Source organism: Antrostomus carolinensis, unplaced genomic scaffold (assembly GCF_000700745.2).
Source record: "Antrostomus carolinensis isolate BGI_N321 unplaced genomic scaffold, ASM70074v2 scaffold11067, whole genome shotgun sequence".
Lineage (NCBI taxonomy): Eukaryota > Metazoa > Chordata > Aves > Caprimulgiformes > Caprimulgidae > Antrostomus > Antrostomus carolinensis.
In genome coordinates, this window is record NW_010329496.1 from 30,837 (window position 1) to 44,050 (window position 13,214).

The 13,214-nt window shown below is 40.8% G+C and overlaps 2 protein-coding genes across 2 annotated transcripts in view; one reads left to right on the top strand and one right to left on the bottom strand.

Moving 5' to 3' along the window:
• STX17 (syntaxin 17) overlaps positions 1-1,366 on the top strand; it is a 25,972-nt gene extending 24,606 nt beyond the window's left edge. Inside the window, exons 6-7 of the mRNA XM_010172586.2 lie at positions 323-409; positions 1,127-1,366. Of these exons, the coding sequence (XP_010170888.1) occupies positions 323-409; positions 1,127-1,366 (327 nt within the window). The remainder of the gene's footprint in view (positions 1-322; positions 410-1,126) is intronic.
• A 4,753-nt stretch (positions 1,367-6,119) lies between these two features.
• LOC104528548 (endoplasmic reticulum resident protein 44) lies at positions 6,120-12,808 on the bottom strand. The gene is made up of 4 exons (XM_010172587.2): positions 12,559-12,808; positions 11,972-12,113; positions 8,836-8,938; positions 6,120-6,705 (listed from the first exon to the last, which is right to left on the bottom strand). Exons 1-4 carry the CDS (start codon positions 12,806-12,808, stop codon positions 6,604-6,606), a joined length of 597 nt encoding a protein of 198 aa, XP_010170889.2. The 3' UTR covers positions 6,120-6,603.
• Between the last annotated feature and the right edge of the window lie 406 nt (positions 12,809-13,214).

Below are 13,214 nucleotides of genomic sequence, written 5' to 3' on the forward strand. Positions count from 1 at the left end.
TCCCTTTGGACTGCAAGTTAATCTATTCACAGAAAAGATTTAGAAATCATATGTTTTGGGCTGTTTTCTCTTAACTGCAGCAACACATTGTATAATACCCACACCATATTATTTGTTAATAGTTAAGATTTTTTAAAGTAAGTTTGTAGTTTCATCACAGTTTATGAGATGCTATTAATGAACCACCATGAAGGCTGCACGGCTGCAGTGTGTAGCAGATGAAAGCGGCTGTGGGGCCCTGATTACAGGCATTAAAATGGTGTGTATTGGCTCACTGCTGCTTCCCAGCAGGTTACCTCACTCATAATTCCTTTGCATCTAGTCTCAGCAGGAGAAGATTGACAGGATTGAAGAACATGTCAACAGTGCTGCTGTGAATGTTGAAGAGGGAACCAAAAACTTGGGGAAGGTAGGGATCCGCTCCTGCTGCTGAATCAATGGTACTCTGCCTCCAAGCAAGCCTCTGAATTAACCCAATTGATCTGCCGTCTTTAATGCTGAGGGAGCCAGCAATTAAGGAAATAAGGAAGAAATGACCCACAGGTAGCAGGGGGAAAAAAAATAATCAATCTTTCTTGTAATTTTCTATCACATCCAGGCTGCTAGGAAATACAATTTTTTTGGGGGCCTTTTTTAATGCTATTCTGATGTTATTTGGTTTACCTGCAAAGGCAAGCACGTTCAGCCACTGGCTCACAAGAATCACGTAAGCGTAAAACAACAGGTTGATGATAACGTGCAATTTCATTCCCATTCTATGAAGATGTCGGTGATAGTTGCTGATAAGCCACAAACCTAGATTCAGGCATGTTACTGAAAAGTCTGAGCATTTTCTCAGTTTCTCATTTGATTTAGTGATGGAGACAAGGTAATAAATAGTGTCCATAATCAGGCAGTAGCATGTAAAAGGACCTGGTTCACAACTGCATACGTGAGATAGATCAGTTTTGAATTGGTTTTAGTACATTCAGCAGTACATGTGGGATAGTAGGTCATCTTTTTTTAAATACTAATTTGTAAAGTTTATTTATCACTGAGCATGCAAGTCATTGCCAGGAGCAATGAGAGGAAAATGCACATCACCACAGGCAAGTATTCTAACTCTTTTTTTTTTTCCCCTTTACAGGCTGCAAAATACAAGCTGGCAGCTCTGCCTGTGGCAGGTGCAGTCATTGGTGGAGTGGTGGGGGGTCCTATCGGTCTCCTTGCAGGCTTCAAAGTGGCAGGAATTGCAGCTGCACTTGGTGGTGGGATTTTGGGTTTCACAGGTGGAAAATTGATACAAAGAAGAAAACAAAAAATGATTGAGCAGGTCTCTTCCAGCTGTCCAGAGCTTTCCTGCCAAAGTGCCAAAAAATCCAGCTGAAGTACCGATTCATTATGACTAGGAAGAAAAGCCTAGTAGCCATGCTAATGACAGACTTGCAGCCTCGTGCTTTAAATACAAGGCTGAGTTGTGTGAATTTTGACAACAGTGCTCTTACTTGGGAGGGGTGAAACAGTAATGTCAGAATTTCTCTTTTCATGTGGTGACATCAGTCCTTTGAAAATTATATAGATAACTTTTAATTATAAAATTCCTAGGTGAGCTATATGCACAGCTGTAATGATGGGCAACAGGTGCTTCATGCCAAATTTGCACTAAATGTCTTGCAGACAATACAAAGAGAGATATTTGGAAAACCGAGTCCCTTTCCCATGGAACACCACCTTCAGAAGCTGGAGCTTTTATTACAGTGCTCCAAAGAAAAGGAGATAAGCTCCATCTATTGTTATGGTCATAGTACTTTAAATTTACTTTCATTTACCTGGATTCCCAGACTCCTCCTGTGTACGCCCCGAGGAGGTGCCTGACTACACCTGTTCAATAACAGACAGGGAAGCATTAGCTGCTATAGGAAAAAGTGGAGAAGTTGGGTGAGCAACATGGAAAAACCCTTATGTACATCCCACATCTGCCTCCTCCAGCCAAATCAGCTCAGCATCATAAGCAGCTTTCCCCTTTTTTAAAAAAAAAATAAATTTTAAACTCCTCATCTTGTTCAGAGTGTAGGTAAGAATTAAACAGTCTAAGCAGAAACCCCGCAGGACCCCTACTGGGCAATAATAAATTGCAGTGGCTGTTGAACTCCTTGGCTTGCCCTGAGAACACAGTAGAGGGTGAAGGGACAAGCTCTGCCATTCTGAGCCCAAAGCCTCAGCTTACATAGGTAGCCCTCACTGCTAGACCTTGCCCTTGTTTCTTATCTCCTGTCACCAACAACGTTCTGGAGGGAGAGCTTCCCTGGAAGGCGGTGCCGTAGCCAGGCCCACTCCCTCAATAGCCGGTTACCTGTCAAGGGTGGCACTAGGCACCAGGTCAAAGGATGGTGAGGCAGCGAGGCCCATAAATGGTGCCAGCATCTGCTGCCACCCCCACATCATGGGACTGTTTTGAAAATGGCAGCCTGATACTGTTTGCAGTGTACGTGTGCAGGTGAGCTGCTGCACCTGAAAGCTCTGCTCCTACCCCCACTGCGGGGTAGCTTCTCAGCCTTTTCAGGATTTTGGGACATGCTGAGGAGCCTGTATGGGGGTGAGATACTGTTAGTGCTTCTCCTAGCAGATGCCTGGTATTCTTACCATCCTTTTTTTTGTCACTTAAGAAGCCTTTTGCTTCTGAAACTTCCATTGTTAAATACGAGAGTGTTAACATGGTTTTACTGTCACATAATTGTACTGTTGTCACATCATCTACTGTCCAGCACACATGGGCCTACCTCCATCCTTCCAGGACACCTCCCGCACTATTGCTGCTACTGTTTGGGGGAACAGAAATTGAGGGGGGGAAGCTGCTTTTTAAAGTCTTTAATTGTTCAATTCATCCTGAGCTCTGCTTGAGGCCAGTTTTATTAGGTGAATACTGAAGTCATTGTTCAGTGCTAAGGCTCCCGAGCAGGGAACACTGCATAAGGAGCATACTATAGAAGGAGCTCCCTTTTCTTAACCAGTACTGTGATACCATCATCAGAAATAAGCGTCTGCTAAAGACAGATGATAGGTTTTTGTGCCTAGAGACGCTATAAGCAACTGTTAGTTATAGCACAAATATCTTCTGAACAGTTCTTCCTTATTACTTTAAAAATATGACTGAAATTGCTATCAATCAGAACATTGTGTCTATTTTAAGTAGGTCTGAGGCTCAGGGAAGCAACGTGTGAAAGAATAGTTTTCACAAGTAATCACAAACATTGTCAAAACTGCATCTATTAAAGCCACAGTGCCTACCTCTGTAACATCAGCTGGAGTGGAAAACGTGACCCAAGTAATTCAGCTTGTTTGCTCCTGTCAGGCAAAAAGCACTTTTCTATAAATGCGTCTACTTTAGATGTAAACACATTTAATGAACTTCATATACTAAGGCTGTTCATACCTTTGATATGTAATTTCTACATTTAAAGGAAGACATGAAGGAAAAAAGTGTTCTTGATCAGAAAGTGTGGTTGATTCTTTGTATTATTTTGAAAAGATGTGTCTGCTTTCCTACCGTATGCTTTGAAATCTTGTGCATTTAAAAGACAGCAGCCACAGCAGAGACTTTGCAGACTCCACCCTCTCCCCCCAGGCTGGACTAATGCCAGGACAATCTAAATTCATAAAACTGAATTCCTGCCGCAGCTCATACAAATGGTATGTGCTCATTTTATGAAATGTCTTGCTCAAAAACTATGTTTCCTCCTTGTGTCTTTAAGGAAGCAATTTCAAAAAATTGTGTACACACTAGACTTGGAAGACTATTATTTAAGCTATGATTTTTTAAAAATAAATGGGTTATTTACATATGTGAAGAAACAAGGGCATCTGAGTAACCAAACTAGCATTTAAATTGCTAGGCATGTTAGAAGAAATGCAATACACATAATTCTTTCAGACCAAATAAAAGTTTTTGCCTATGAGACTGGTTGCAGCATTTATTGAGAACGTTGGGGTTTATTTAGTTTCAGCATCTAAAAGATTAATCCCTCACAGATTTTATGTTATTAAAATAACTGCATTACCAACATTTAAGAATGCTGAATTGAATTACCAAACACATGCTTCAGCTGTTGAAATATTTCCATTGACTGAAATTAACACAAGTTCCTAAAACGTTGCATGCACCTCGTAACTCATAAGCTGGCTCAGAAATGGACTCCTTAAGTTCAATTAAGAGAGTCTGGAATGGTTTGGTTCTGTATGGGGATGACACTAACTTTGACAACTTGCCATGAAAGCCTTGAGAACTGTTAAACCACTGAGTGGTTAGCTGAGAATTGAATGGTTAAAACCACTGATGTAGATGATGAGAGTTGAAGGGCTCCGTTTGAAACAAATCTCACATTGTGTCTGGCACTTGCTCTCTCTAGGCAAATTCTCTGTTTCATCAGATACTCAAAAGCTCAGGTGATACTCAACATCATGTTAGACATACCTAGACTTTAGCTGTTCAACCTTCTGCTTGCAAATAGAAAAATCACTTCAGAGTTGGTACAGCCAGGTCAATGCTCACAGAAACACGGGAGAATCTGGTCCAGCTCCAGTGAATACACAATGAAATGAATGCATAACTGTCATAAAACTGTTACATCTAATTGTCTACCTAGTGCTGGGATCCCAGAGCTCTGGGAACAAGTCCTTGCTCAGAAAAGCAAGCCTGGATGAAGGAATGGCAGGGCAGGGGAGGAGGGTCTTTCACTTTCTAGCTGAAAGCACCAGCCACTGGACTGTTGGGTGTATGATGAGGTAGCATCTCTCTCCAGAAAAAGAAGTTTAGGCATCTTTCACCAAACAGCATTTATAAATAATCCCAAGGAAAACCAGAAACCTCAAAGGAGTAAGATGAGTACCTGTAGGCACCATGCAGGAATTGACTAAAATTTCAGGTGCCTGAACAACTCCAGAAGTTGTGTAGGACCACCTGCAGGTAACAAGTGGCACCCTGCTCACATCTTTGGATTCCAACTGAAACATGGTGCAACTCAGCTGCCAGAAATGCTTGTTTTGGCATAAGATGGAGTGTGGGACAGGAGAAGACTTGGCTTTCAAGCACTTAAGGTGCACTCCAAAATGCAGATTCACAAAACCAACAAAAGTATATGCTTGTAAACAAAATCTTGTAATACTCTTAGCTACCAGTTCTGCGTCTGCTCAGCTGCAGCTTAGTGTTGGTTGGTACCAGCAACTCAGAATCACCCCCTTGAAAGCTCATGTGCCTGCTGCTGCAGGGGCTTGATTCAGCAGGCTCTCTGGGGATCAACTTCTGCCACAGCTGAGCTGGACCGTGTCAGTCATCTGTCAATAACTGAGCAGGTGGCATCGAGCTGAGAGGCAAAAGGAATCCTGAGCTGTGAGCTGCAGAGGTTGGGGCACTCACTGAAGTAAACGTGAACACAGCGATCCACTTATCCAAAGAACAAGCTTGCCTCTAAGGACACTAAACCTTGGGGGCCCAAAGCATGGACCTAGATTCTTTCTAGTAAGTGGACTGTACAAATCAAATACTAATTCATCTCCAGCAATGCACCCCAAATTAACAGGTGTTTTTCCATCTTACAGTTTTTGTATGTTCCTCTCACTAACCAGCTTGAAGATTCATTGAGAAATGCCTGTATTCTGGTGTCATGCACAACAGAAGAGCCCACAAGGAAAGTAGTAATTCCTCCTTCAGAGCAGAATCCAAAGAATATGCAATAAATAAGGCACAAACCAGACAAAAAGAGTCACAAAAAATTTGCACTGGTGGCGCAGAAAGTAAATGTCTGCCAGGAAGGCAGGGACCCAGAGGAAAAAAACCCAAACAACAAACCAAACTTAATCATAACACATATATACAGAGATTATTTAAGACTGACAGAACTAAGATGGCAGTCCACCTCTAGTCCTCTCCTACTTTGAAAGTTTCCAGTATTCATGTTCTTTTAAGACAGCCATGTGCATAATATAACAATCTTAATTCCAGGAAATCAAAGCAGGTCAATACAGCCCTTTCATTCAAAGTACAGCCATTATCATTAAAACTTCTCCTTTCCTTGCTTGCTATTTTAATAGTCAGAATTGTTTAATTGCTTAGACATTTACACCCAGTAAAGCACCACACAAGATTCTGTAAAACTTTAATTTATTCCCCTCCCAAGTATCCAGAATAGAAGACCCTCTTAAGTTGGAGAAAAATGTGACAAAGGAATAGATTACCAGGATAGCTGTTCACATGAAGAAGAAAAAGCACATACTACCAAGGTTACACAGAAAACAACCCCAAAGTCCTATTTAATGGGATAGTGCAAGTTAACAGCATGTCTCTGGCAAGGATACCTTCATTTGGATTATAAAAGTTTTACAGAACAGAGTTAGATAGAGTCTGGATGGGTCTCTGATGTTTTACTATAGCATTAGGAACCGTTTGAAAGATGCTGTACAGAATGACCCACCAAACAAATGTATTTACAAGCCTGGGGAGAAAGAAATTATTTTTCAGTTTATTCAAAATAAAAATACACATAGAATTATGAAAATATAGGTTTACTATTTCCACCACACAGAAGTCAATGCTGCTGTCTGAAAGGCTTGCAAGATTATTTCAAGTTTTTAAAGTTCATCTTTTTCCCTCAATAAGGTGTACCTATGTTCACTGGGTGCCAGTTTCTGGAATGAGCTCTCTGGTGGGCTGCTTGCTAAATCCTGAATTGGCTGAAAAAACAGAACAAACAGTAAAATTGCCTGTCAGACTCATTTTAATAATCAATCACCTCCATTAAATGAACTTCTAAGATTAGTTCTGGGGGTGCACAGATGTCCAGTGTTCTCACAAACTGCATGCCTTTTGGATTGTAGGTCCCAAATAGGTGGAATACACACGCACACAAACATCCATTAACGAAGCACCATCAGTTAAGGCTGTTCCTATTGGTGGCACATCTCAAAGGTAATGGCCATCACACAGGTTTCTGTACAAGTGACTTCAAAGTATTTATGCACCCCACTGCACGTTTGTTTGAGTCTGTCTGCCACTTGCTTTGAAGGTATTCTCGTTTGTTTGTTACCGAGATACACCAGGAAAAAAATGACATGGCTGCCACAATATTTTAGAATTTGCTTTCTGTGGAAACTAAAAAACCCAAACAAACATGCAATTCAAGAGACATACGTGACCTAAGACAGCAGCCTCCAGTGTAGTTAAGGCCAGTATTTCCATGGCACATACATACGCATCTTCCACAAGATGGCAGGATGCCACATGGAGATGAGAAAGTAAACATCTTTGATTTTGTGTGCGTTTTTCAAGGCAGAATAGAGACAAGAGTAAGCCTGCAGCTCTAGGCAAGAAGCCTGTGCCCAGATTGGCAGCAGGATCCAGGGATTTGGCAGGCTTTCCCTCTCCCTGGCCAAGCCTCCTCCAGATTGCAATTGCCTCAGAGTGTCTCTTCCTCACCCACACTTGTCCAGCTCCAAGCTGACCAATTGCCTGGCCTATGCCTCAGTTTCCAGACCTATTTTCTGCATCTCCCGTTGACCTGACTTCTGCTTGCTCAATGTATTGCTGAGAAATACAGGGGTCACCAGTTAAATTAATTACTGCTGAGAGAATTCAACCCTCATGTTTTCATGGTCAGTCATGACAACATTCAAAAGCAGTCATTCTCCTGGCCCAAGGCAAGCCCTCCAGGGCTTTCACACTTTTAAATGTTTTAACTTTGAGCAGGACAACAGGAGGCTGCACTCACACACCATAGCACAGTGCCACCCTTACCACATCCCACAGATGACTAGGAAAATGAGCCTGTAGCCATGAATCATTTCTGTCCCTCACCCATGGGTTCTGGGAAGGCTCAAGGAACCCCAACACAAGGGCACCAGGTCTACTCTGGGACCAATGTGACTTTGAGCCCTAGACAATGCAACCTATAATTTTTGAAGTGTTTAAAAACAGTTATTTCTTTAGAGAGTGCCTGAGGTAATGAGAAGGTTGCCTGACAGGCTGTTACATGTGCACTTTTGAGCATGACACCAAGTGTATGAGCTGAGAATGAGATCAAGAAGATTCAAGGCTGATCAAGGCACAGCTGGAAGACTGGGCTGAGCAGAGGGAATCAGGACTGGTAACATCCTTTCTTTTCTGCCTGTTGGATTAAACTAAACACTGAGGTTCTCCTGAGTTTTCTCAGGAGAAAGATCTAATAGTGACTAGAGTGACTTCCAGGCATGTAATTATATAGCATGACAACCTCTGAGCACAACAGTGAGGAATCCAAACTGACAAATACAGATTCTGAACACTATTAATGCTGCTTGTTAACTGTATTAATAAAAGTAATAAGCAGTATTACTGCTTATCAATCTTTTGTTGATGCTTTAATAATCTGCTTCCTGCTTGAATTAGTGACTACCAGTAAATATCTAAAACATTTAATCAATTGATGTTTCCCCTTAGAAGGGCCATCTCATGTGTGTCTTGTGGGAAATAATGTGTCTGTGATGTATCGTCAGTTTTTGCACTGAAATCACATGAGAACATAAAAGCAGCAGCTCTGTGAGCCCAGAACAGTAATCTAGCCCAGGATCTTGTGTTTCAGTGGAAAAAATACATATTCTTATACTCTTCCCTTATATAGGGCAATGATACTCTTCCCCCTAATGCTCTCCTTGCCTTTACCAAAGGAAGTTAAAGGAAAGGCCAAGCAGAAGTGGTAACTTCTGCAAGATTTCTCTTTCAGGAGACCTAAGGTAAAAGTACACACATATTAGAAAGTACAGCTCTAACAAGTAAAAAAAAAGGTCTTTATTAAACAGTCAAATTAAACGTATTTGCTGTAACCTTACCTGACCAGGTGCTACATCAGTTGGATCAGGGCCATGATGAAACTCTCTATGCAATTTTCCAGAATGCAAGTCTAGTACAAATTGCTTCAGTTTACCTGGAACTCTGGAACAAATCCAACAGAAACACCCACATGTTTATTACAAGTTAAGTCCAGACACAGAAGATTTAAAGTGCACTGTTTAGAGTAGCCAACTTCTGTTTATCTAGCACACTATGTCCACTTTTAGGTGATTAATAGAGGACAGGAAGCCAAACGGTTTGTTAAGGTATCCTACCAGCTTCTTTTTCTTTCCACTGTCTCTTGAGAACACAGCAAGTATTTCATCTTTTCAATAACTCCCACAGAGTTGTACTAGCCGATAACTTCATTGTATACTCACTTCAGCTCCCCACTAACCATAATGTAAGAGGGAACAGCAGGTTCCAAATGCACAGTTTACAGATACAAATGACAGTTGGGTAGCAGTATTGACAAAACATCTTTGAAAGGCTCTCTAGTGCCTGAGCAACTGCACATACACTAGAGATAAGCACTAAGAGGATATCAATGTAAATCTAATCTGAGATCATCTACTGTCACCCACAGCAAACGTGCTAAACTACAGCATCCAGTTTTATTTGTGAAACATCAAGTAGACAAACTTAAAATGAAGAGTTGATCTAGTAAGTATTAAAGATGAGATAAAAAACTAACATAAGCCCTATGCATGCAATCAAAAGGTAATGCATGAATGCAAACAGGTTTTGTAGGGAGTCTTTCATCAGACCAATTATTGTATTTAGGAAAGAGGGACAAAGTGTGGTCAGATGGGTTAGCAGCAGTATTTCAGATCATCAGAAAACTCTACAGATAAAAGGTAGTAAAATATAGAGCCAGACGGTATCACTACAGCGACGTCTGCAGCTAATCAGGATTGCAGTGGTACTTTGAGGGGTCTCTTCCCTTCCCATACAAGATCAGGAATTAGTACTGATGGAGAGAAGGGGGTTCATTCCAGCCCAGTTGTACAGACAGCAGAATCACTGCTCTCTGCTTTACCTTGGGCTCCTGCCCTGTTCTAGGTCAGACAGGCTGCTGGAGACATTCTCCTCCAACCTCTTCTCTCCTAATGCAGCAAGGGCATTTGGTGCCTACAGCCTCCTGTAACTCAGCCAGTTCTCACTGAGAAGCTACAACTGGTCTGTTGAACACTCCCTGCTATCATTTCCAGCTTGGAACAGCAGGATGAATAGGGCCAGGTGGACAAAGTATGAGGACAAAATATTGGGTGGTGGTCTCATTTGCCTATGAAGTAGTTTTTCTCCAAAAAGATGACTCCCTAAAGAAAAAGGAAATCTTTTAGTGGGCCAGTTCTGAAAGTACCATATCCAAACCGCACTGGTAGGTGAGCACTGAGATTGTAAGAGACAGTCTGGAGCCAGTTTGTAAAAGAGTCCAGAAACTGTACTAAAGTGACAAAAGTCCTTGCAGGTAGATGAAAGTCTCAGAATTAAGATTTTAGCTATTATTAAAGAAAAAAAAATAATCAAACAATCAAAACAAAAATCCAAACCACACACACACACACACGTACAAAAGAATACCACCCAAGGAGCTCCAAGCTCTCCTTGTTTCCAAACTGTTTGTTAGTTATTTCTAAGCATCAGCACCATCTCCTAGAATAAGGTTAAATAATTATTTGTCATTAAGCAACTGTCTACAATCCTGACATCTCTCTCTCTCTCATCTTCATTTGTATGTAACGACTGGTATACAAACAAGCAAGTAGCTTTTATTATTCTGATAGTGTTTCACAGAAACAGCATTTGTAAAATGAAAGTCTAAACTAAACATCTCTATTCCTCTATAAAGAGATATTAATTTATTTTAGGGCTGTTTCAAAAGTGACAGTAAAAAAGAGTACTTTCAAAATGCAAATATCCCACTATATATTTTTTTAAAAAACGCTGACGTGTGTGGGGAACATGATCTTCCAAAGAAAAAGAAAAATAGTCACTATCAGACTTTCCACATACATGGCTTTAGATATTTGAGAAGAACTATTAAGAGATACATCAGACTACATTTTAAGAATAAGCCTGTGGAGAATGATGGGGAGAAGCTAGGTTTGAACCCTCCTTCCAAACGTCAACATTTCAGGTAGAAAAAAATCCTGCAGGAATAGCAGAATGAGACATGGGGTTACGTTCACATTGCATGCTAAGTCTGAGCTTTGAATCACTGACTTTGACAAAAATGAAACACCCTGAGTTCTTAAAAGTATGAATGGGCAAAAATTCAAGTTGCAAAGCCTAGGCATGTAACCAGGACTTAACAAGCAAGGCATATGCAGGTGCCTCCTCTGAGACAGAAACTGGAGTTTAATACACAACCTTAAGACACAGACAAAATGCCTGTCTCATGCTGAAAGCCCCTGAAGATAACAGGTACCCATCTTCACTCTTCAACTGAACCACGGGATATGGAACATTCGCTTCCAAGGCAGTACAACATAAAGAGACAGTCTGATGTAAAGAGGATTATCAAGTGGCATTTCACCTGAGCACCCTGATACTTCTCTCACACATATTTTATCCACATAACATGCCAATGATCAGCCATTTTCCAAGCTGCATGTGGAAAATTTTGGAAATGCATGCAAGGATTTCTCTGCCAGCTTTCTGGGTTTAGACTAATGCAGGAAGGCTGGAGTTGCACAGCACAAAAAACCAAACCAGCAGGTTGGGAATTCATACATGGTGTATTTTACAGCAATCACTGCATAACACAACACTTGAACGTTCCACGTAGTATTTTCAATCTTTTAAAGTCAGTTGATATCTAGATCACCACTAGAAATACCATGCCAAAATGCCCAACTACTATGGAAAATAGCAAAACTTTGAATTAAAAGAGCAGCAGCATCTAAAAAAATTAATGGCAGATTCTCTTCTTGCATAAAGCAACACAACTCCATTTAAACAATAACTTCACCACACTTCATACTGCGCTTTAAGGCTCTGACACTGAATCATACATAGGCAGCCTTACCTATCCCAGATTTTTTCATCTTCCTATCATAATACTGATTAAAATATGAACACGTATTTCCCTTTGTTCTTCTCAAATCAAAATGCAGAAAGAAAAGTACTTACGACAAGTCACTGAAGTCTGGAAAGACATACATGTGCCTAAAGCTGTCAATGGCAATAACAGGGCAGTCTGCTGGAGTCTTCTGAATATGGAGGAGCGGGTGCCGGAATTTATCACAGTCAGCATGGAGGAAGTTTATTGTACCTTAAAATTGTGAGCAGAAAAAATAAGTCCACGTTAAGATTTTTTTATTATCTTGAAACCCTGAACCTTTCATAAGTATTACAAAGGTGGAGATACTAGACAGACACAACATGCAAAACGTGAAAACAGATTTAAATAAAACCACTAAAATAATGTTTTTTCTTAAAGTGTTTTCGGCCACAATACAAACTGGAGTTTTGTTTAATGCCCTCTCAAACTGCATGTAGTCATTTAGACAAGAAGGATTTCTGAAGCAGTTACTTACTGATAAATTGTGCATCTCTCAATCATTTCCAGAGGAGTTGGTCCTCACTGTCAAAAGTACATAGAGCCCTTCGGACTGAAGAGCTTTAAATCTAGGATTCTGTTTGGCCTTTACTTCCACTATGAGTTTGCCTGAAAAAAATTATACTAATAAAAACAAGTAGCAGGAGTTACTACAAACCTTTTTCACTTATTAACTGTCGTGCAACCTCCTGCTGGAATTTCTCTAAACTCTCCAAGTCATCTTTCATATGGAAAAGTATGAGAAAAGGAAGGCCTTCTTCTGTCAGTTCCTGCACAAAAAACAAACGACAAATCTCATTTCTTCCATTCTTAACCAAAAATCCATGTCTGATTTGCAGCAAGTTGGAAAAAATGCTTTCCCTATCAGTAGGCAGCCAGTTACATGCTGTAGATGAAATGGCTGCCATTCTCCCTTCAACCAAGTCTGTCAGGTAAGTTGAAACTTGGTCTTTTAACAGCAGATTGCAAAGATCCTCATAACTTCAGTGCTCTTGACAAAAGCCAAACTTCCCAATCCATCCCTAAACCAACCAGTAATCACATGTGCTCATTCTCATTTTTACACACATGAATTTGGCTGGGTCTCAGCCTCCTCTCCTATTAGAGGATGTTTTGTACCGCTATGATTATGGCTCCGTTTCCTCACTCATTTCAGCAGGCACATTTCCAGAGGGAGAACTCCCAAAGACAGCTTGATATTCTGGCTCTAAGCTCCCCTTTCAGCTGCTTGAAAGCAAGAGGACAACCTCAGTTTTGATATCTGCATAGCTAAAACCCTCATATGTGTAAGTTATATTCACAAGATCAATTCAT